This window comes from Oncorhynchus nerka, linkage group LG12, assembly GCF_034236695.1.
Source record: "Oncorhynchus nerka isolate Pitt River linkage group LG12, Oner_Uvic_2.0, whole genome shotgun sequence".
Taxonomy (NCBI): domain Eukaryota; kingdom Metazoa; phylum Chordata; class Actinopteri; order Salmoniformes; family Salmonidae; genus Oncorhynchus; species Oncorhynchus nerka.
The window spans coordinates 3,679,052-3,704,051 of record NC_088407.1 but is presented as its reverse complement, the minus strand read 5'-3'; the positions used below and the strand labels follow the sequence as shown (position 1 = coordinate 3,704,051).

The 25,000-nt window shown below is 45.4% G+C and overlaps 1 protein-coding gene across 1 annotated transcript in view; it reads right to left on the bottom strand.

Annotated features, from left to right (window-relative positions):
* Positions 1-4,017: 4,017 nt before the first annotated feature.
* LOC115125413 (atrial natriuretic peptide receptor 2-like) overlaps positions 4,018-25,000 on the bottom strand; it is a 97,680-nt gene continuing 76,697 nt past the window's right edge. Inside the window, exons 13-24 of the mRNA XM_065025991.1 lie at positions 16,678-16,799; positions 15,657-15,795; positions 15,145-15,193; positions 14,344-14,445; positions 13,727-13,846; positions 13,385-13,478; positions 13,039-13,126; positions 11,837-11,976; positions 11,484-11,636; positions 11,133-11,231; positions 10,426-10,517; positions 4,018-4,281 (exon numbers count right to left, since the gene is read on the bottom strand). Of these exons, the coding sequence (XP_064882063.1) occupies positions 4,018-4,281; positions 10,426-10,517; positions 11,133-11,231; positions 11,484-11,636; positions 11,837-11,976; positions 13,039-13,126; positions 13,385-13,478; positions 13,727-13,846; positions 14,344-14,445; positions 15,145-15,193; positions 15,657-15,795; positions 16,678-16,799 (1,462 nt within the window). The remainder of the gene's footprint in view (positions 4,282-10,425; positions 10,518-11,132; positions 11,232-11,483; positions 11,637-11,836; positions 11,977-13,038; positions 13,127-13,384; positions 13,479-13,726; positions 13,847-14,343; positions 14,446-15,144; positions 15,194-15,656; positions 15,796-16,677; positions 16,800-25,000) is intronic.

Sequence of the window (25,000 nt, the reverse complement as noted above, 5' to 3'; positions counted from 1 at the left end):
GAACGACAAACAGACAGACAGAACGACAGACAGACAGAACGACAGACAGACAGACAGAACGACAGACAGACAGAACGACAGACAGACAGACAGAACGACAGACAGACAGAACGACAAACAGACAGACAGAACGACAGAACGACAGACAGACAGAACGACAAACAGACAGACAGAACGACAAACAGACAGACAGAACGACAAACAGACAGACAGAACGACAGGCAGACAGACAGAACGACAAACAGACAGACAGAACGACAAACAGACAGACAGAACGACAAACAGACAGACAGAACGACAAACAGACAGACAGAACGACAAACAGACAGACAGAACGACAGACAGAACGACAGACAGATAGACAGACGAGACAGACGACAGACAGACAGACAGACAGACAGACAGACAGACAGACAGACAGACAGACAGACAGACAGACAGAACGACAAACAGAACGACAGACAGACAGACAGACAGACAGACAGACCGACAGACAGAACGACAGACAGGATGTATTGTTCTGTTCTATTCTGAACCGTAGGAGGCTTTCTGCAGCTGCAGCCGTCAGCTCTCATTCTAAAACAGAGAGAAAGAAAGACAATCCCTTCAGACAGACACTCATTAGGACAAGCCCTCCCATACTGTTGAAGCAGATAGGAGGACTGGGGGAGATGGAGAGAGAGGATAGAGACTGGGGAGATAGAGAGAGAGGATAGAGACTGGGGAGATAGAGAGAGAGGATAGAGACTGGGGAGATAGAGACTGGGGGAGATAGAGAGAGACTGGGGAGATAGAGAGAGAGGATAGAGACTGGGGAGATAGAGAGAGAGGATAGAGACTGGGGAGATAGAGAGAGAGGATAGAGATGAAGAGGGAGAAATAGAGAGAGAGGATAGAGATGAAGAGAGAGACTGAGGGAGAAATAGAGAGAGAGGATAGAGATGAAGAGGGAGAAATAGAGAGAGAGGATAGAGATGAAGAGAGAGACTGAGGGAGATAGAGAGAGAGGATAGAGACTGGGGAGATAGAGAGAGAGGATAGAGACTGGGGGAGATAGAGAGAGAGGATAGAGACGGGGAGATAGAGAGAGAGGATAGAGACTGGTGGAGATAGAGAGAGAGGATAGAGATGAAGAGGGAGAAATAGAGAGAGAGGATAGAGATGAAGAGAGAGACTGGGGGAGATAGAGAGAGAGGATAGAGACTGGGGGAGATAGAGAGAGAGGATAGAGACTGGGGGAGATAGAGAGAGAGTATAGAGACTGGGGAGATAGAGAGAGAGGATAGAGATGAAGAGAGAGACCGGGGGAGATAGAGAGAGAGGATAGAGACTGGGGAGATAGAGAGAGAGGATAGAGATGAAGAGGGAGACTGGGGGAGATAGAGAGAGAGGATAGAGACTGGGGGAGATAGAGAGAGAGGATAGAGACGGGGAGATAGAGAGAGAGGATAGAGACTGGTGGAGATAGAGAGAGATAGAATGAGGGAGAAATAGAGAGAGAGGATAGAGATGAAGAGAGAGACTGGGGAGATAGAGAGAGAGGGATAGAGACTGGGGAGATAGAGAGAGGATAGAGACTGGGGAGATAGAGAGAGAGTATAGAGACTGGGGAGATAGAGAGAGAGATAGAGATGAAGAGAGAGACTGGGGAGATAGAGAGAGAGGATAGAGACTGGGAGATAGAGAGAGAGGATAGAGATGAAGAGGGAGACTGGGGAGATAGAGAGAGGATAGAGACTGGGGGAGATAGAGAGAGAGGATAGAGACTGTGGGAGATAGAGAGAGAGAGAGTATAGAGACTGGGGGAGATAGAGAGAGAGGATAGAGACTGGGGAGATAGAGAGAGAGGATAGAGACTGGGGAGATAGAGAGAGAGGATAGAGACTGGGGAGATAGAGAGAGAGGATAGAGACTGGGGAGATAGAGAGAGAGGATAGAGACTGGGGAGATAGAGGGAGAGGATAGAGACGGGGAGATAGAGAGGGGAGAGACTGGGGAGATAGAGAGAGATATAGAGACTGGGGAGAGAGAGAGAGGATAGAGACTGGGGGAGATAGAGAGAGAGGATAGAGATGAAGAGGGAGAAATAGAGAGAGAGGATAGAGATGAAGAGAGAGACTGGGGGAGATAGAGAGAGAGGATAGAGACTGGGGGAGATAGAGAGAGAGATAGAGACTGGGGAGATAGAGAGAGAGGATAGAGACTGGGGGAGATAGAGAGAGAGGATAGAGACTGGGGGAGATAGAGAGAAAGGATAGAGACTGGGGAGATAGAGAGAGAGGATAGAGACTGGGGAGATAGAGAGAGAGGATAGAGACTGGGGAGATAGAGAGAGAGGATAGAGACTGGGGGAGATGGAGAGAGAGGATAGAGACTGGTGGAGATAGAGAGAGAGGATAGAGACTGGGGGAGATAGAGAGAGAGGATAGAGATGAAGAGGGAGAAATAGAGAGAGAGGATAGAGATGAAGAGAGAGACTGAGGGAGAAATAGAGAGAGAGGATAGAGATGAAGAGGGTGGAGAGAAGATGTATGTGGGGAAATGTTTGTTTGTTTGTAGTGTGTGTGTGTGTGTGTGTGTGTGTGTGTGTGTGCGTGTGCGTGTGCGTGTGTCTGTGTGTGTGTGAAACCAATCCCCATCACTCAGGACTCCTTCATACTGATTCAATAATGATGTTTTTTATTCAGCGTCTTCATACCATCGAATAACTAAATGAAATACTTTAAACGTTTAAACTTTGTCACTAAATAAATAAACATTTAAAACATCAAACTCAATATTATACTTTTTGAAAAACATCTGTCTAGATATTTATATAATAATAATATAATATATATACGATATGTTTAACTGATATGTCTCATCTGATATTTAACGATATGTTTAACTGATATGTCTCATCTGATATTTAACGATATGTTTAACTGATATGTCTCATCTGATATTTAACGATATGTTTAACTGATATGTCTCATCTGATATTTAACGATATGTTTAACTGATATGTCTCATCTGATATTTAACGATATGTTTAACTGATATGTCTCATCTGATATTTAACGATATGTTTAACTTCATCTGATATTTAATGATATGTTTAACTTCATCTGATATTTAACGATATGTTTAACTTCATCTGATATTTAACGCCTTAAAGACAATTAAACAGAATAGTCAAAACAGACACACAATACGTGGATAGGAAGTGTTAGCAGACACTATAGATACACCTACATAGGAAGTGTTAGCAGACACTATAGATACACCTACATAGGAAGTGTTAGCAGACACTATAGATACACCTACATAGGAAGTGTTAGCAGACACTATAGATACACCTACATAGGAAGTGTTAGCAGACACTATAGATACACCTACATAGGAAGTGTTAGCAGACACTATAGATACACCTACATAGGAAGTGTTAGCAGACACTATAGATACACCTACATAGGAAGTGTTAGCAGACACTATAGATACACCTACATAGGAAGTGTTAGCAGACACTATAGATACACCTACATAGGAAGTGTTAGCAGACACTATAGATACACCTACATAGGAAGTGTTAGCAGACACTAGATACACCTACATAGAAGTGTTAGCAGACACTATAGATACACCTACATAGGAAGTGTTAGCAGACACTATAGATACACCTACATAGGAAGTGTTAGCAGACACACCTATAGGAAGTGTTAGCAGACACTATAGATACACCTACATAGGAAGTGTTAGCAGACACTATAGATACACCTACATAGGAAGTGTTAGCAGACACTATAGATACACCTACATAGGAAGTGTTAGCAGACACTATAGATACAACGACGTGGATAGGAAGTGTTAGCAGACACTATAGATACACCTACATAGGAAGTGTTAGCAGACACTATAGATACACCTACATAGGAAGTGTTATAGCAGACACTATAGATACAACGACGTGGATAGGAAGTGTTAGCAGACACTATAGAGAGGATTAATTTATAACACAACAGTGGAAAGGGTCAGAGGTCAGGCTGAGTCCTGCAACAGGTCATGGTTGAGGAGCCCAGGGATTGAGGCGTACATCTCTTTCTCTCTGTCTCTCTCTCCCGTCCTCTCTCTTCTCTCCAGCTCTCTGTCTCTGTCCGTGTCCAGCACAGACATACTGGATGTAGGCTTCCTGCTGGCCACCTTAGTGCTGGGGTCCTTAATGGGGTCCTTCACACCAGGGTCCTTACTGGGCTGGAGAGGCAGCTTCCCTTCCAACCAATGGGTTACCATGTCCCCTTTACCCTGAAGAGATAGGTTAGGGGTCAGCGGTTAGACGTTAAGGTTGAGAGAGGTCAGGGGTTAAAGATCAAGGTTGAGCGAGGTTAGGGGTCGGGTTAGACGTCAAGGTTGAGAGAGGTTAGGGGTCGGGTTAGACGTCAAGGTTGAGAGAGGTTAGGGGTCGGGTTAGACGTCAAGGTTGAGAGAGGTTAGGAGTCGGGTTAGACGTCAAGGTTGAGAGAGGTTAGGGGTCGGGTTAGACGTCAAGGTTGAGAGAGGTTAGGGGTCGGGTTAGACGTCAAGGTTGAGAGAGGTTAGGGGTCGGGTTAGACGTCAAGGTTGAGAGAGGTCAGTGGTTAAAGGTCGAGGTTGGATAAAATGATCTACTAAATGTCTTCAGGAAGTGGTCTTCACTTTTTTCCACATTTGTTACTTTACAGCCTTATTCTGAAATCTATTAAATAAAACAATTTCCTCATCAATCTACACACAATACCCCATAATGACATCACAATACCCCATAATGACATCACAATACCCCATAATGACATCACAATACCCCATAATGACATCACAATACCTCATAATGACATAGTGAAAACAGTTTTTCTTATTTTATTGCAAATGTATAAAACATTTAAAACAGAAATACCATATTTGCATAAGTGTTCAGATCATTTGCTATGAGACTCGAAATTGAGCTCCTGTGCATCCTGTCTCCATTGACCATTCTTGAGATGTTTCTACAACTTGATTGCTCAGCTCAGTTGTCCTGAGTCTGCACAAGTCTGCCAGGACCTAGGATCAAGGGACACACTCAAGTTTTTTAACACTATATCTCTTGACACATTGATGAAAATAATAATGGCCTCTAAACCTTCAAGCTGCATACTGGACCCTATTCCAACTAAACTACTGAAAGAGCTGTGCTGTGCTTGGCCCTCCTATGTTGAACATAATAAACGGCTCTCTATCCACCGGATGGGTACCAAACTCACTAAAATTGGCAGTAATAAAGCCTCTCTTGAAAAAGCCAAAAAGCCAAGCCACCTTGACCCAGAAAATATAAAAAACGATCGGCCTACATCGAATCTCCCCTCCTCTCCTCTCTCCTCTCAGATTTAAAAAAAGAAGAAGCTGTTGTGCAGCAACTCACTGCCTTCCTGAAGACAAACAATGTATATGAAATCTTCAGTCTGGTTTTAGACCCCATCATAGCACTGAGACTGCACTTGTGAAGGTGGTAAATGGCCTTTTAATGGCTTCAGACCAAGGCTCTGCATCTGTCCTCGTGCTCCTAGACCTTAGTGCTGCTTTTGATACCATCGATCACCACATTCTTTTGGAGAGATTGGAAACCCAAATTGGTCAACACGGACAAGTTCTGGCCTGGTTTAGATCTTATCTGTTGGAAAGAAATCAGTTTGTCTCTGTGGATGGTTTGTCCTCTGACAAATCAACTGTAAATTTTGGTTTTCCTCAAGGCTCTGTTTTAGGACCACTATAGTTTTCACTAAATATTTTACCTCTTGGGGATGTCATTCGAAAACAAAATGTTAACTTTCACTGCTATGCGGATGACACACAACTGTACATTTCAATGAAACATGGTGAAGCCCCAAAATTGCCCTCGCTAGAAGCATGTGTTTCAGACATCAGGAAGTGGATGGCTGCAAACTTTCTACTTTTAAACTCTGACAAAACAGCGATGCTTGTTCTAGGTCCCAAGAAACAAAGAGAAATTCTGTTGGATCTGACAATTAATCTTAATGGTTGTACAGTCGTCTCAAATAAAACTGTGAAGGACCTCTGCGTTACTTTGGTCCCTGATCTCTCTTTTGACAAACATATCAAGACCATTTCAAGGACAGCTTTTTTCCATCTACGTAACATTGCAAAAATCAGAAACTTTCTGTCCAAAAATGATGCAGAAAAATTCATCCATGCTTTTGTCACCTCTAGGTTAGACTACTGCAATGCTCTATTTCTATTACCAAAAATGCAGAAAAATGTATCCATGCTCTGCAATGCTCTATTTTCCGGCTACCCGGTTAAAGCACTAAATCAACTTCAGTTAGTGCTAAATACGGCTGCTACAATCCTGACTAGAACCAAAAAAATTTGATCATATTACTCCAGTGCTAGCCTCTCTACACTGGCTTCCTGTCAAAGCAATAGCTGATTTCAAGGTTTTACTGCTGACCTACAAAGCATTACATGGGCTTGCTCCTACCTATCTCTCTGATTTGGTCCTGCCGTACATACCTACATGTACGCTACGGTCACAAGACGCAGGCCTCCTAATTGCCCCTAGAATTTCTAAACAAACAGCTGGAGGCAGGGCTTCTCCTATAGAGCTCCATTTTTATGGAATGGTCTGCCTACCCATGTGAGAGACGCAGACTCAGTCTCGACCTTTAAGTCTTTATTGAAGACTCATCTCTTCAGTAGGTCCTATGATTGAGTGTAGTCTGGCCCAGGAGTGTGAAGGTGAACGGAAAGGCGCTGGAGCAATGAAATGCCCTTGCTGTCTGCTTCTACACCTGCATTGCTTGCTGTTTGGGGTTTTAGGCTGGGTTTCTGTACAGCACTTAGTGACATCAGCTGATGTAAGAAGGGCTATATAAATACATTTGATTGATTGGAGTCCACCTGTGGTAAATTCAATTGATTGGACATGATGTGGAAAGGCACACACCTGTCCATATACAGTACCACAGTGACAGTGCATGTCAGAGCAAAAACCAAGCCATGAGGCTGAAGGAATTGTTCGTAGAGCTCAGAGACAGGATTGTGTCGAGGCACAGATCTGGGGAAGGGTACCAAACAATGTCTGCAGCATTGAAGGTCCCCAAGAACACAGTGGCCACCATCATTCTGCAGCATTGAAGGTCTCCAAGAACACAGTGGCCTCCATCATTCTGCAGCATTGAAGGTCCCCAAGAACACAGTGGCCTCCATCAATCCTTAAATGGAAGACGTTTGGAACCACCAAGACTCCTCCTAGAGCTTGCTGCCTGGTCAAACTGAACAATCGGGGGAGAAGGGCCGTGGTCAGAGAGGTGACCAAGAACCTGATGGTCACTCTGACAGAGCTCCAGAGTTCCTCTGTGGAGATGGGAGAAACTTCCAGAAGGACAACCATCTCTGCAGCACTCCACCAAACAGGCCTTTATGGTAGAGTGGCCAGACGGAAGCCACTACTCAGTAAAAGGCACATGACAGACCGCTTGGCCTTTGCCAAAAGGCACCTAAAGACTGCCAGACTATGAGAAACAAGATTCTCTGGTCTGATGAAACCAAGACTAAATTCTCTGTCCTGAGAAACTCCCCAAATACAGGTGTGCCAAGCTTGTAGCATCATACCCAAGAAGACTCCAGGCTGTAATCTCTGCCAAGCTTGTAGCATCATACCCAAGAAGACTCCAGGCTGTAATCGCTGCCAAAGGTGCTTCAACAAAGTACTGAGTAAAGGGTCTGAATACTTATCTAAATGTGATATAAAAACCCAAATAATGTTGACCTTTTTTGTAAAAGTAATATTTCAGTTCTTTTTTATTTGTTATACATTTGCAAAACATTTCTAAAAACATATTTTTGCTTTGTCATTAAGGGGCATTGTGATGTCATTATGGGATACTGTGTGAAGATTGATGAGGGAAAAAACGATGTAATCCATTTTAAGAATAAGGCTGTGATGTAACAAAATGTTTAAAAAGTCAAGGGATCTGAATGCAGTGCATATATCCTGTATATATCCTGTATATATCCTGTATATATCCTGTATATATCCTGTATATATCCTGTATATATCCTGTATATATCCTGTATGTATCCTGTATATATCCTGTATATATCCTGTATGTATCCTGTAAATATCCTGTATGTATCCTGTATATATCCTGTATATATCCTGTATATATCCTGTATGTATCCTGTAAATATCCTGTATATATCCTGTATGTATCCTGTAAATATCCTGTATGTATCCTGTATATATCCTGTATATATCCTGTATGTATCCTGTAAATATCCTGTATGTATCCTGTATGTATCCTGTATATATCCTGTATATATCCTGTATGTATCCTGTATGTATCCTGTATATATCCTGTATATATCCTGTATATATCCTGTATATATCCTGTATATATCCTGTATGTATCCTGTATATATCCTGTATATATCCTGTATATATCCTGTATATATCCTGTATATATCCTGTATATATCCTGTATGTATCCTGTAAATATCCTGTATGTATCCTGTATATATCCTGTATATATCCTGTATGTATCCTGTAAATATCCTGTATGTATCCTGTATATATCCTGTATATATCCTGTATATATCCTGTATGTATCCTGTATGTATCCTGTATATATCCTGTATATATCCTGTATGTATCCTGTAAATATCCTGTATATATCCTGTATATATCCTGTATATATCCTGTAAATATCCTGTATGTATCCTGTATATATCCTGTATATATCCTGTATATATCCTGTAAATATCCTGTATGTATCCTGTATATATCCTGTATATATCCTGTATATATCCTGTATGTATCCTGTATGTATCCTGTATATATCCTGTATATCCTGTATGTATCCTGTATATATCCTGTATATATCCTGTATATATCCTGTATATATCCTGTATGTATCCTGTATATATCCTGTATATATCCTGTATATATCCTGTATGTATCCTGTATGTATCCTGTATATATCCTGTATATATCCTGTATGTATCCTGTAAATATCCTGTATGTATCCTGTAAATATCCTGTATGTATCCTGTATATATCCTGTATATATCCTGTATATATCCTGTATATATCCTGTATATATCCTGTATATATCCTGTATATATCCTGTATATATCCTGTATGTATCCTGTATATATCCTGTATATATCCTGTATATATCCTGTATATCATGCATATATCCTGTATATATCCTGTATGTATCCTGCATATCCTGTATACATCCTGTATGTATCCTGTATGTATCCTGTATATATCCTGTATATATCCTGTAAATATCCTGTATATATCCTGTATATATCCTGTATATATCCTGTATATATCCTGTATATATCCTGTAAATATCCTGTATATATCCTGTATATATCCTGTATATATCCTGTATATATCCTGTATATATCCTGTAAATATCCTGTATATATCCTGTATATATCCTGTAAATATCCTGTATATATCCTGTATGTATCCTGTATGTAACCTGTATATATCCTGTATATATCCTGTATGTATCCTGTATATATCCTGTAAATATCCTGTATATATCCTGTATATATCCTGTAAATATCCTGTATATATCCTGTATATATCCTGTATGTATCCTGTATGTATCCTGTATCCTGTATATATCCTGTATATATCCTGTAAATATCCTGTATATATCCTGTATATATCATGTATGTATCCTGTATGTATCCTGTATATATCCTGTATATATCCTGTATATCCTGTATATCATGCATATATCCTGTATATATCCTGTAAATATCCTGTATATATCCTGTATATATCCTGTAAATATCCTGTATATATCCTGTATATATCCTGTATATATCCTGTATATATCCTGTATATATCCTGTAAATATCCTGTATATATCCTGTATATATCCTGTAAATATCCTGTATATATCCTGTATATATCATGTATGTATCCTGTATGTATCCTGTATATATCCTGTATATATCCTGTATATCCTGTATATCATGCATATATCCTGTATATATCCTGTATGTATCCTGCATATCCTGTATACATCCTGTATGTATCCTGTATATATCCTGTTTATATCCAGTTTATATCCTGTATATATCCTGTATGTATCCTGTATATATCCTGTATGTATCCTGTATATATCCTGTATATATCCTGTATATATCCTGTATATATCCTGTATGTATCCTGTATATATCCTGTATATATCCTGTATATATCCTGTATGTATCCTGTATATATCCTGTATATCCTGTATGTATCCTGTATGTATCCTGTATATATCCTGTATATCCTGTATATATCCTGTATATATCCTGTATGTATCCTGTATATATCCTGTATATCCTGTATGTATCCTGTATATATCCTGTATATCCTGTATGTATCCTGTATATAGAACACACCTTGACTTGCAGCATCCCTCTACATTGCAGCAGGTATCCTCCTATCTCCTCTAGGAGGTAGAATGTACTGGAGCTGACCTGAATCTTGAGGGCTGTATGGGGAGAGACCAACCACTTCCTTAGCATTAGCTTCTACAGTCACTGCCATAGAGATACTATGGTACCAGTGGAATAACTTCCTTAGCATTAGCTTCCACTTTCACGGTGATAGAGATCGTCTATTTACTTTTATAAACTGGGTGGTTCGAGCCCTGAATGCTGATTGGCTAACAGCCGTGGTATATCAGACCGTATGATAAAACATGTATTTTTACTGCTCTAATTACGTTGGTAACCAGTTTATAATAGAAATAAGGCACCTTGGGGGGTTTGTGGTATATCACCAATATACCACGACTAAGGGCTGTATCCAGGCACTCCACGTTGCGTCGTGCTTCAGAACAGCCCTTTGATGTGGTATATTGGTCATACACCACACCCACTTTTGCCTTATTGCTTAAATAAACCATCTCTGAGACCGTATTGTTCCTGTGGAAGTACTTCCTTAGCGTTAGCATCAACTCTCACTGTATTGTCACTGTGGAATCACTTCCTTAGCATTACCATCTAAAGTCACCACGGAAAAACACTTCCTTAGCATTAGCATCAACGCTCACTGCCATAAAGATCCTATGTTCCCTGTGGGAACACTTCCTTAGCATGATTACCCTCGCTGGTGGACTCCATCCTAGAGGAGGTGTTGACCGTGTCTCCAAACAGACAGTAGCGAGGCATCTTGGTCCCGACCACACCGGCTACCACTGGACCTGCAGGGAGGGAGGGGGGGCAAGAGGGTGGGTGTGTGTTTGTGTGTTTGTGTGTGTGTGTGTGTGTGTGTGTGTGTGTGTGTGTGTGTGTGTGTGTGTGTGTGTGTGTGTGTGTGTGTTACCTGAGTGTATCCCAGCCCGTATCTGTAGATGTGTGTGTGTGTGTGTGTGTGTGTGTTACCTGAGTGTATCCCAGCCCGTATCTGTAGTTGTGTGTGTGTGTGTGTGTGTGTGTGTGTGTGCGTGTGTTACCTGAGTGTATCCCGGCCCGTATCTGTAGTTGTGTGTTGGGTTTGTGTGGTATCCTGAAGGTCCGACACACACCGACCAGGTCCAGAGCCATGCTGGAGATCTCTGCTGCGTGCTGAATCCCGTTCTCCCTGGGTATCCCAGACACCACCATGTCTACACACACACACATTGGTATTCAGTCATCTGCATGCTAGATCCCATCCTCCCTGGGTATCCCAGACACCACCATGTCTACACACACACACATTGTTATTCAGTCATCTGCATGCTAGATCCCATCCACCCTGGGTATCCCACATGAACATCACACAGATATACTGGGAGTTTTACTGTAACCACGGTGATATACTCACAGGCATCGCCTATGGTCTCCACCTTGTACACGTCATAGTTGTCAATGATGTCATCAAAAGTCGTGTAGAGCTTATTGAGGAAGTCGACCACTTGGTAAGGAGTACTGGTGCTGGAGAGGTGGGTGAACCCTACGATGTCACTACACACACAAACACACACACACACACACACACACACACACAATACTGGTGCGTGAACCCTGCTATGTTACTACACACACACACACACACACACACTGAGTACTGGTGCTGGACTGGTGGGTGAACCCTGCTATGTTACTACACACAGTATAGAGAGAATCATAGGTAAAGGTAAGAGTTAGATTTAGGATTAGGATTAGAGATAGATAGAGTTAGGATTAGAGATAGAGTTAGGATTAGAGATAGAGTTAGGATTAGAGATATAGTTAGGATTAGAGATAGAGTTAGGATTAGAGATAGAGTTAGGATTAGAGATATAGTTAGGATTAGAGATGGAGTTAGAGTTAGGATTAGAGATAGAGTTAGGATTAGAGTTAGGATTAGGATTAGAGATAGAGTTAGAGTTAGGATTAGAGATGGAGTTAGAGTTAGGATTAGAGATAGAGTTAGGATTAGAGATGGAGTTAGGGTTAGGATTAGAGATAGAGTTAGGATTAGAGATAGAGTTAGGATTAGGATTAGAGATAGAGTTAGGATTAGAGATATAGTTAGGATTAGAGATAGAGTTAGGATTAGAGATAGAGTTAGGATTAGAGATAGAGTTAGGATTAGAGATATAGTTAGGATTAGAGATGGAGTTAGAGTTAGGATTAGAGATAGGATTAGGATTAGAGATAGAGTTAGAGTTAGGATTAGAGATGGAGTTAGAGTTAGGATTAGAGATAGAGTTAGGATTAGAGATGGAGTTAGGGTTAGGATTAGAGATAGAGTTAGGATTAGAGATGGAGTTAGGGTTAGGATTAGAGATGGAGTTAGAGTTAGGATTAGAGATGGAGTTAGGGTTAGATTTAGAGTTAGAGTTAGGATTAGAGATATAGTTAGCCTCGGTCCTCAATTCTAGCCTCTGTCTGTCTGTCTGTCTGTCTGTCTGTCTGTCTGTCTGTCTGTCTGTCTGTCTGTCTGTCTGTCTGTCTGTCTGTCTGTCTGTCTGTCTGTCCCCTCTCTCTCTCACCCCTTTCCCTCTCTGTCTCCCCCTTCCCTTCCTTCATTATCTCTCTCACCTGAAGAAGACAGTAGCGCTCACATAACTCTGGGCCTGCAATGGTTTCCCCTGCCTCAGATCGTCAGCTACCTGCTTCGGGAGCATACCTGCACACACACACACACACACACACACACACACACACACACACACACACACACACACACACACACACACACACACACACACACACACACACACACACACACACACACACACACACACACACACACACACAGATAGAGGCACATTTGTTTCACTCGTACTACCACACTATCAATGAGCAACAGAGGAAAAACTCTCCCCAAAATGGCTTCCACTCAATGGGGAATAATAACAGATTAGATCCAAGATGGCGTCCGTACTGTAGAGCAGTCGGTCAGTCTTCTGTTTCTCATGCATCAGGTCCTGGGTCCTCTCTGCTACCAGGACCTCCAGGTGCTTACTGTATTTCTCCATCTACACACACACACACACACACACACACACACACACACACACACACACACACACACACACACACACACACACACACAGGCTGAAAGGGTTGTTTCATGGTTGCGATTGGGGTTAGTTTGTTGTAACATTGAGTTTCTGATAACTTTTGAAAAGGTTGCTACTGGGTTGTGCGAACGTCTTTGTAACATTGTGTGAAGGTCGTTTTAATGTTGTGTAAACGTTGCTGTAATGTCGCCTCTAGGTCGTACCAGGTTCATCATCATGTCCACAGGGCTAACTTTATTGGGGTTGATCCGGTAGACGAACTTCCTGATCTGCTCGAAGGTGGGCCGGTGGACTGGGTTATGCGACCGGCACCTTCTGATGAGCTACGGCAACACGGAGGGGACACACAACACATGGTTTGCTACTCAACACAAACACACACACAAACACACACACACCAACATGCCCCTTAAACAGTACACACACACCTTCTGATGAGCTACGGCAACACGGAGGGGACACACAACACATGGTTTGCTACTCAACACAAACACACACACACCTACATGCCCCTTAAACAGTACACACACAAACACAAACACACACACACACACACACACAAACACACACCAACATGCCCCTTAAACAGTACACACACACCTTCTGATGAGCTACGGCAACACGGAGGGGACACACAACTCACACAGTCATCTATATCAGACACTCGGGGAATAAACCTCCGTACCTCGACGTACTCTGCAGGGCACACACACACACCCTTCCCCTCCGTACCTCCACGTACTCTGCAGGACACACACACACACACACTCCGTACCTCCACGTACTCTGCAGGACACACACACACACACACCCTCCGTACCTCGACGTACTCTGCGGGACAGGGACAGGTGTTGTCGGCCTTGCCGGAGATTAGTTCTGGGAGTGGGGGGCACCAAGCACTCTCGAGAGAACTGTCCTCAACCTGGGGAGGGAGAGAGGGAGAGGGGGGGAGAGGGGGAGGGAGAGGGGGGAGGGAAAGAGAGGGAGGGCGGAGAGGGAGGGAGAGAGAGGGGAGAGGGAGAGGGGGAGAGGGGAGGGAAAGAGAGGTGGGGAGGAAGAAAGAGAGAGGGGGAGAGGGAGAGGGAGAGGGAGAAAGAGAGAGGGCAGAGAGGGAGGTAGGGGGAAGGGAAAGAGAGGGAGGGGCGGAGAGGGAGGGAGAGAGAGGGGGAGAAGGAGAGGGGGAGAGGGGAGGGAAAGAGACGTTGGGAGGAAGAAAGAGAGAGGGGGAGAGAGAGGGCGGAGAGGGAGGTAGGGGAAGGGAGGAAGTTAGGGGGTGGGAGGGAAAGAGATGGTGAAAATACATCTAACTAATGGCTCATAGAAAGGAACTTTGTATGAATGGATGGTGAATGGAGGGTGAATGTTGTCAGCTGCTATTATACATGGTTGCCCGGTTCGCTACTCAACAGAAGCCAATGAAGAGATACAGGTTATGGTCACACCCACACACCCACACACACACACACACACACACACACACACACACACACACACACACACACACACACACACACACACACACACATATCTCTTAAACAGTACACACACACACACACACATCAACAGTACACACACACACACACACACACACACACACATTCCTCCTCCAACATCCACCTACCGGGACAGGGTCACTGCGAGTGGCTATCTCCAGCAGAATTATAGAGTAGCTGGAAAGAGATATACATGTTCATAGATACTTGAGTGAAAGTGTGTGTGGTTATGTCCATACGTTTGTATGTGTGTGTGTGGGTGCGTGTGTGTGCGGGTGCGTGTGTGTGGGTGCTTGTGTGTGGGTGTGTGTGCGTGTGTGTGTGTGTGTGTGTGTGTGTGTGGGTGCGTGTGGGTGTGGGTGTGTGTGTGTGTGTGTGTGTGGGTGCGTGTGTGTGGGTGTGTGTGTGTGTGTGTGTGTGTGTGGGTGCGTGTGTGAGTGTGTGTGTGTGTGTGGGTGCGTGTGGGTGTGTGTGTGGGTGCGTGTGTGAGTGTGTGTGTGTGTGTGGGTGCGTGTGGGTGTGTGTGTGGGTGTGTGGGTGTGTGTGTGTGTGGGTGCGTGTGTGAGTGTGTGTGTGTGTGTGGGTGCGTGTGGGTGTGTGTGTGGGTGTGTGTGTGTGTTTGTGTGGGTGGGTGTGTCACCTGAAGACGTCCCCAGGCAGGGTCGGTTCCTGGTTGGATGTCTGGCACTCAGGAGGCGTGTACACCTCTCTCAGTCTCATCTGATAGGATGACAGGGGTTCCGCTGCATCCTCCCTTCGATAGATGGTCAGACAGTAATCTGGAAAGAGGTTCAGACCAGCATTTGCTCTACCTTGCCTGGAGTGATAGATGGTGGGAGTTGTAGTTTTGTGACTATCAGATGGATGGTCAGGAGTTGTAGTTTTGGAAAGATGGTGGGACCAGCATTTGCTGTGACTATTGCCTGGAGTTGAGTTTTGATGGTGGGAGTTGTAGTTTTGTGACTATCAGATGGTGGGAGTTGTAGTTTTGTGACTATCAGATGGTGGGAGTTGTAGTTTTGTGACTATCAGATGGTGGGAGTTGTAGTTTTGTGACTATCAGATGGTGGGAGTTGTAGTTTTGTGACTATCAGATGGTGGGAGTTGTAGTTTTGTGACTATCAGATGGTGGGAGTTGTAGTTTTGTGACAATCAGATGGTGGGAGTTGTAGTTTTGTGACTATCAGATGGTGGGAGTTGTAGTTTTGTGACTATCAGATGGTGGGAGTTACAGTTTTGTGACTATAATATTGGTCATTAAGCCAGTCTAGCTCAATCGAAAACCGATAAAATGTTTGAAATTACATCAAATAGTATTTGAACCCAGGCCTGGCTAGGTTAAAAGTCAGAGGTGAGGTCATTGATTATAGGGTAAAGGTCAGCGGGTAAAGGTTACCAGGGATCTTGCAGACCAGACGGGCAGGTTTTACAGTGTACAGGCAAGGGATTATTATAGGTCAGGGGGTAAAGGTCATTGGTTAAAGGTTACCAGTGATCTTGCAGACCAGGCGGGCAGGTTTTACAGTGTACAGGCTAGGGATTATTATAGGTCAGGGGGTAAAGGTCATTGGTTAAAGGTTACCAGGGATCTTGCAGACCAGACAGGCAGGTTTTACAGTGTACAGGCTAGGGATTATTATAGGTCAGGGGGTAAAGGTTACCAGTGATCTTGCAGACCCAGCGGTCATCCAGAACACAGTTGAGTGATTTGAGGCGGCCATGACAGATCCTGTGTTGGTGGAGGTAGGACATTCCTCGGGCTATATCTGTGGCAAAGGAGAACCTGCAACACACAGTGAGGTCAAGGGTCAGAGGTAGGACATTCCCCGGGCTATATCTGTGGCAAAGGAGAACCTGCAACACACAGTGAGGTCAAGGGTCAGAGGTAGGACATTCCTCTGGCTACATCTGTGGCAAAGGAGAACCTGCAAATCAAATCAAATGTATTTATATAGCCCTTCTTACATCAGCTGATATCTCAAAGTGCTGTACAGAAACCCAGCCTAAAACCCCAAACAGCAAGCAATGATCTCTTGGCTACATAGCTGACGCACGCTGGACTGTCCATTAATCACGGTACTCCTTTCTGCTTGTTTGTCTTACCTGTCGGCCCCGTTGCCAAGTCAACGCCATTTTACCTGCTGTTTGTTGTGCTAGCGGATTAGCCCCGCCTACTGTTTTTAGCTAGCTTTCCAAATTCAACACCTGTGATTACTGTATGCCTCGCTGTATGTCTCTCTCAGATGTCAATATGCCTTGTATACTGTTGTTCAGGTTAGTTATAATTGTTTTAGTTCACAATGGAGCCCCTAGACCCACTCTGCATACCCCTGTTACCTCCTTTGTCCCACCTCCCACACATGCGGTGACCTCACCCATTACAACCAGCATGTCCAGAGATACAACCTGTCTCATCATCACCCAGTGCCTGGGCTTACCTCCGCTGTACCCGCACCCCACCATACCCCTGTCTGCGCATTATGCCCTGAATATATTCTACCATGCCCAGAAACCTGCTCCTCTTATCCTCTGCCCCCAACGCTCTAGGCGACCAGTTTTGATAGCCTTTAGCCGCACCCTCATACTACTCCTTCTCTGTTCCGCGGGTGATGTGGAGGTAAACCCAGGCCCTGCATGTCCCCAGGTACCCTCATTTGTTGACTTCTGTGATCGAAAAAGCCTTGGTTTTATGCATGTCAACATCAGAAGCCTCCTCCCTAAGTTTGTTTTACTCACTGCTTTAGCACACTCTGCTAACCCTGATGTCCTTGCCGTGTCTGAATCCTGGCTCAGGAAGGCCACCAAAAATTCAGAGATTTCCATACCCAACTATAACATCTTCCGTCAAGATAGAACTACCAAAGGGGGCGGAGTTGCAGTCTACTGCAGAGATAGCCTGCAAAGTAATGTCATACTTTGCAGGTCCATACCCAAACAGTTCGAACTACTAATTTTGAAAATTACCCTCTCCAGAAATAAGTCTCTCACTGTTGCCGCCTGCTACCGGCCACCCTCAGCTCCCAGCTGTGCCCTGGACACCATTTGTGAATTGATCGCCCCATCTAGCTTCAGAGTTTGTTCTGTTAGGTGACCTAAACTGGGATATGCTTAACACCCCGGCAGTCCTACAATGTAAGCTAGATGCCCTCAATCTCACTCAAATCATCAAGGAACCCACCAGGTACAACCCTAACTCTGTAAACAAGGGCACCCTCATAGACGTCATCCTGACCAACTGGCCCTCCAAATACACCTCCGCTGTCTTCAACCAGGATCTCAGCGATCACTGCCTCATTGCCTGTATCCGCCACGGAGCCGCAGTAAAACGACCACCCCTCATCACTGTCAAACGCTCCCTAAAACACTTCTGTGAGCAGGCCTTTCTAATCGACCTGGCCCGGGTATCCTGGAAGGACATTGACCTCATCCGTCAGTTGAGGATGCCTGGTCATTCTTTAAAAGTAACTTCCTCACCATTTTAGATAAGCATGCTCCGTTCAAAAATGCAGAACCAAGAACAGATACAGCCTTTGGTTCACTCCAGACCTGACTGCCCTCGACCAGCACAAAAACATCCTGTGGCGGACTGCAATAGCATCGAATAGCCCCCGTGATATGCAACTGTTCAGGGAAGTCAGGAACCAATACACGCAGTCAGTCAGGAAAGCTAAGGCCAGCTTCTTCAGGCAGAAGTTTGCATCCTGTAGCTCCAACTCCAAAAAGTTCTGGGACACTGTGAAGTCCATGGAGAACAAGAGCACCTCCTCCCAGCTGCCCACTGCACTGAGGCTAGGTAACACGGTCTCCACCGATAAATCCACGATTATCGAAAGCTTCAATAAGAACTTCTCAACGGCTGGCCTTGCCTTCCGCCTGGCTACTCCAACCTCGGCCAACAGCTCCGCCCCCGCAGCTCCTCGCCCAAGCCTCTCCAGGTTCTCCTTTACCCAAATCCAGATAGCAGATGTTCTGAAAGAGCTGCAAAACCTAGACCCGTACAAATCAGCTGGGCTTGACAATCTGGACCCTCTATTTCTGAAACTATCTGCCGCCATTGTCGCAACCCCTATTACCAGCCTGTTCAACCTCTCTTTCATATCGTCTGAGATCCCCAAGGATTGGAAAGCTGCCGCAGTCATCCCCCTCTTCAAAGGGGGAGACACCCTGGACCCAAACTGCTATAGACCTATATCCATCCTGCCCTGCCTATCTAAGGTCTTCGAAAGCCAAGTCAACAAACAGGTCACTGACCATCTCGAATCCCACCGTACCTTCTCCGCTGTGCAATCTGGTTTCCGAGCCGGTCACGGGTGCACCTCAGCCACGCTCAAGGTACTAAACGATATCATTACCGCCATCGATAAAAGACAGTACTGTGCAGCCGTCTTCATCGACCTCGCCAAGGCTTTCGACTCTGTCAATCACCATATTCTTATCGGCAGACTCAATAGCCTCGGTTTCTCGGATGACTGCCTTGCCTGGTTCACCAATTACTTTGCAGACAGAGTTCAGTGTGTCAAATCGGAGGGCATGCTGTCCGGTCCTCTGGCAGTCTCTATGGGGTGCCACAGGGTTCAATTCTCGGGCCGACTCTTTTCTCTGTATATATCAATGATGTTGCTCTTGCTGCGGGCGATTCCCTGATCCACCTCTACGCAGACGACACCATTCTATATACTTTCGGACCGTCATTGGACACTGTGCTATCTAACCTCCAAACGAGCTTCAATGCCATACAGCACTCCTTCCGTGGCCTCCAACTGCTCTTAAACGCGAGTAAAACCAAATGCATGCTTTTCAACTGATCGCTGCCTGCACCCGCATGCCCGACTAGCATCACCACCCTGGATGGTTCCGACCTTGAATATGTGGACATCTATAAGTACCTAGGTGTCTGGCTAGACTGCAAACTCTCCTTCCAGACTCACATCAAACATCTCCAATCGAAAATCAAATCAAGAGTCGGCTTTCTATTCCGCAACAAAGACTCCTTCACTCACGCCGCCAAGCTTACCCTAGTAAAACTGACTATCCTACCGATCCTCGATTTTCGGCGATGTCATCTACAAAATGGCTTCCAACACTCTACTCAGCAAACTGGATGCAGTCTATCATAGTGCCATCCGTTTTGTCACCAAAGCACCTTATACCACCCACCACTGCGACTTGTATGCTCTAGTCGGCTGGCCCTCGCTACATATTCATCGCCAGACCCACTGGCTCCAGGTCATCTACAAGTCCATGCTAGGTAAAGCTCCGCCTTATCTCAGTTCACAACACCCATCCACTGATCATCCCTAAAGCCAACACCTCATTTGGCCGCCTTTCGTTCCAGTACTCTGCTGCCTGTGACTGGAACGAACTGCAAAAATCGCTGAAGTTGGAGACTTTTATCTCCCTCACCAACTTCAAACATCAGCTATCCGAGCAGCTAACCGATCGCTGCAGCTGTACATAGTCTATTGGTAAATAGCCCACCCATTTTCACCTACCTCATTCCCATACTGTTTTTATACTGTTTTTTTTTATTTATTTATTTACTTTTCTGCTCTTTTGCACACCAATATCTCTACCTGTACATGACCATCTGATCATTTATCACCCCAGTGTTAATCTGCAAAATTGTATTATTCGCCTACCTCCTCATGCCTTTTGCACACATTGTATATAGACTGCCCATTTTTTTCTACTGTGTTATTGACTTGTTAATTGTTTATTCCATGTGTAACTCTGTGTTGTCTGTTCACACTGCTATGCTTTATCTTGGCCAGGTCGCAGTTGCAAATGAGAACTTGTTCTCAACTAGCCTACCTGGTTAAATAAATGTGTTCTCAACTAGCCTACCTGGTTAAATAAAGGTGTTCTCAACTAGCCTACCTGGTTAAATAAAGGTGAAATAAAATTAAAATAAAAAAATAAAAATGAAGGTGTAGAAGCACGGTGGCTAGGAAAAACTCCCTAGAAAGGCCAGAACCTAGGAAGAAACCTAGAGAGGAACCAGGCTCTGAGGGGTGGCTAGGATAAACTCCCCAGAAAGGCCAGAACCTAGGAAGAAACCTAGAAGGAACCAGGCTCTGAGGGTGGCTAGGATAAACTCCCTAAAAAGACAAAACCTAGGAAGAAACCTAGAGAGGAACCAGGCTCCGAGGGGTGGCTAGGATAAACTCCCTAGAAAGGCCAGAACCTAGGAAGAAACCTAGAGAGGAACCAGGCTCTGAGGGGTGGCTAGGAAAAACTCCTAGAAAGGCCAGAACCTAGGAAGAAACCTAGAGAGGAACCAGGCTCTGAGGGGTGGCTAGGATAAACTCCCAGAAAGGCTGTTAGGAAAAAACCTAGAGAGGAACCAGGCTCTGAGGGGTGGCTAGGATAAACTCCCCATAAAGGCCAGAACCTAGAAGAAACCTGAGAGGAACCAGGCTCTGAGGGGTGGCTAGGATAAACTCCCTAAAAAGACAAAACCTAGAAGAAACTGCCAGGCTCTGAGGGGTGGCTAGGATAAACTCCTAGAAAGGCCAGAACCTAGGAAGAAACCTAGAGAGGAACCAGGCTCTGAGGGGTGGCTAGGATAAACTCCCCAGAAAGGCCAGAACCTGGGAAGAAACCTGAGAGGAACCAGGCTCTGAGGGGTTGGGATGTCCCCAGAAAGGCCAGAACCTAGGAAGAAACCTGCAAGGCTCTGAGGGGTGGCTAGGATAAACTCCCTAAAAAGACAAAACCTAGGAAGAAACCTAGAGAGGAACCAGGCTCTGAGGGTGGCTAGGATAAACTCCCTAGAAAGGCCAGAACCTGGAAGAAACCTAGAGAGGAACCAGGCTCTGAGGGTGGCTAGGAAAAACTCCCTAGAAAGGCCAGAACCTAGAAGAAACCTGAGAGGAACCAGGCTCTGAGGGGTGGCTAGGATAAACTCCCCAGAAAGGCCAGAACCTAGGAAGAAACCTGAGAGGAACCAGGCTCTGAGGGTGGCTAGGATAAACTCCCCAGAAAGGCCAGAACCTAGGAAGAAACCTGGAGAGGAACCAGGCTCTGAGGGGTGGCTAGGATAAACTCCCTAAAAAGACAAAACCTAGGAAGAAACCTAGAGAGGAACCAGGCTCTGAGGGTGGCTAGGATAAACTCCCTAGAAAGGCCAGAACCTAGGAAGAAACCTAGAGAGGAACCAGGCTCTGAGGGGTGGCTAGGAAAAACTCCCTAGAAAGGCCAGAACCTAGGAAGAAACCTAGAGAGGAACCAGGCTCTGAGGGTGGCTAGGAAAAACTCCCTAGAAAGGCCAGAACCTAGGAAGAAACCTAGAGAGGAACCAGGCTCTGAGGGTGGCTAGGAAAAACTCCCTAGAAAGGCCAGAACCTAGGAAGAAACCTAGAGAGGAACCAGGCTCTGAGGGGTGGCTAGGATAAACTCCCTAGAAAGGCCAGAACCTAGGAAGAAACCTGAGAGGAACCAGGCTCTGAGGGGTGGCTAGGAAAAACTCCCTAGAAAGGCCAGAACCTAGGAAGAAACCTAGAGAGGAACCAGGCTCTGAGGGGTGGCTAGGATAAACTCCCCAGAAAGGCCAGAACCTAGGAAGAAACCTAGAGAGGAACCAGGCTCTGAGGGTGGCTAGGATAAACTCCCAGAAAGGCCAGAACCTAGGAAGAAACCTTAGGAACCAGGCTCTGAGGGGTGGCTAGGATAAACTCCCTAAAAAAGACAAAACCTAGGAAGAAACCTAGAGAGGAACCAGGCTCTGAGGGGTGGCTAGGATAAACTCCCTAGAAAGGCCAGAACCTAGGAAGAAACCTAGAGAGGAACCAGGCTCTGAGGGGTGGCTAGGAAAACTCCAAAGGCCAGAACCTAGGAAGAAACCTAGAGAGGAACCAGGCTCTGAGGGGTGGCTAGGATAAACTCCCCAGAAAGGCCAGAACCTAGGAAGAAACCTAGAGAGGAACCAGGCTCTGAGGGGTGGCTAGGATAAACTCCCCAGAAAGGCCAGAACCTAGGAAGAAACCTAGAGAGGAACCAGGCTCTGAGGGGTGGCTAGGATAAACTCCCTAAAAAAGACAAAACCTAGGAAGAAACCTAGAGAGGAACCAGGCTCTGAGGGGTGGCTAGGATAAACTCCCTAGAAAGGCCAGAACCTAGGAAGAAACCTAGAGAGGAACCAGGCTCTGAGGGGTGGCTAGGAAAAACTCCCTAGAAAGGCCAGAACCTAGGAAGAAACCTAGAGAGGAACCAGGCTCTGAGGGGTGGCTAGGAAAAACTCCCTAGAAAGGCCAGAACCTAGGAAGAAACCTAGAGAGGAACCAGGCTCTGAGGGGTGGCTAGGAAAAACTCCCTAGAAAGGCCAGAACCTAGGAAGAAACCTAGAGAGGAACCAGGCTCTGAGGGGTGGCTAGGAAAACTCCCTAGAAAGGCCAGAACCTAGGAAGAAACCTAGAGAGGAACCAGGCTCTGAGGGGTGGCTAGGAAAAACTCCCTAGAAAGGCCAGAACCTAGGAAGAAACCTAGAGAGGAACCAGGCTCTGAGGGGTGGCTAGGAAAAACTCCCTAGAAAGGCCAGAACCTAGGAAGAAACCTAGAGAGGAACCAGGCTCTGAGGGGTGGCTAGGATAAACTCCCCAGAAAGGCCAGAACCTAGGAAGAAACCTAGAGAGGAACCAGGCTCTGAGGGGTGGCTAGGATAAACTCCCCAGAAAGGCCAGAACCTAGGAAGAAACCTAGAGAGGAACCAGGCTCTGAGGGTGGCTAGGAAAAACTCCTAGAAAGGCCAAAACCTAGGAAGAAACCTAGAGAGGAACCAGGCTCTGAGGGGTGGCTAGGATAAACTCCCTAGAAAGGCCAGAACCTAGGAAGAAACCTAGAGAGGAACCAGGCTCTGAGGGGTGGCTAGGAAAAACTCCCTAGAAAGGCCAGAACCTAGGAAGAAACCTAGAGAGGAACCAGGCTCTGAGGGGTGGCTAGGAAAAACTCCCTAGAAAGGCCAGAACCTAGGAAGAAACCTAGAGAGGAACCAGGCTCTGAGGGGTGGCTAGGAAAAACTCCCTAGAAAGGCCAGAACCTAGGAAGAAACCTAGAGAGGAACCAGGCTCTGAGGGGTGGCTAGGATAAACTCCCTAGAAAGGCCAGAACCTAGGAAGAAACCTAGAGAGGAACCAGGCTCTGAGGGGTGGCTAGGAAAAACTCCCTAGAAAGGCCAGAACCTAGGAAGAAACCTAGAGAGGAACCAGGCTCTGAGGGGTGGCTAGGAAAAACTCCCTAGAAAGGCCAGAACCTAGGAAGAAACCTAGAGAGGAACCAGGCTCTGAGGGGTGGCTAGGAAAAACTCCCCAGAAAGGCCAGAACCTAGGAAGAAACCTAGAGAGGAACCAGGCTCTGAGGGGTGGCTAGGATAAACTCCCCAGAAAGGCCAGAACCTAGGAAGAAACCTAGAGAGGAACCAGGCTCTGAGGGGTGGCTAGGATAAACTCCCTAAAAAAGACAAAACCTAGGAAGAAACCTAGAGAGGAACCAGGCTCTGAGGGGTGGCTAGGATAAACTCCCTAGAAAGGCCAGAACCTAGGAAGAAACCTAGAGAGGAACCAGGCTCTGAGGGGTGGCTAGGAATAACTCCCTAGAAAGGCCAAAACCTAGGAAGAAACCTAGAGAGGAACCAGGCTCACGAGAACCTGCAATACAAACACAATGAGGTCAAGGGTTAGATGTCAGGGGTCAAGGGGTAAAGATTAGGGAACCCCCACACAAGAGGTCAGGGGTTAGGACATCCACTTGAATCCCCAGTTGAGAGGTGTGTGTGTGTGTGTGTGTGTGTGTGTGTGTGTGTGTGTGTGTGTGTGTGTGTGTGTGTGTGTGTACAGTACCTGAATCCCCAGTTGAGAGGTGTGTGTGTGTGTGTGTTTGTGTGTGTGTGTGTGTGTGTGTTTGTGTGTGTGTGTGTACAGTACCTGAATCCCCAGTTGAGAGGTGTGTGTGTGTGTGTTTGTGTACAGTACCTGAATCCCCAGTTGAGAG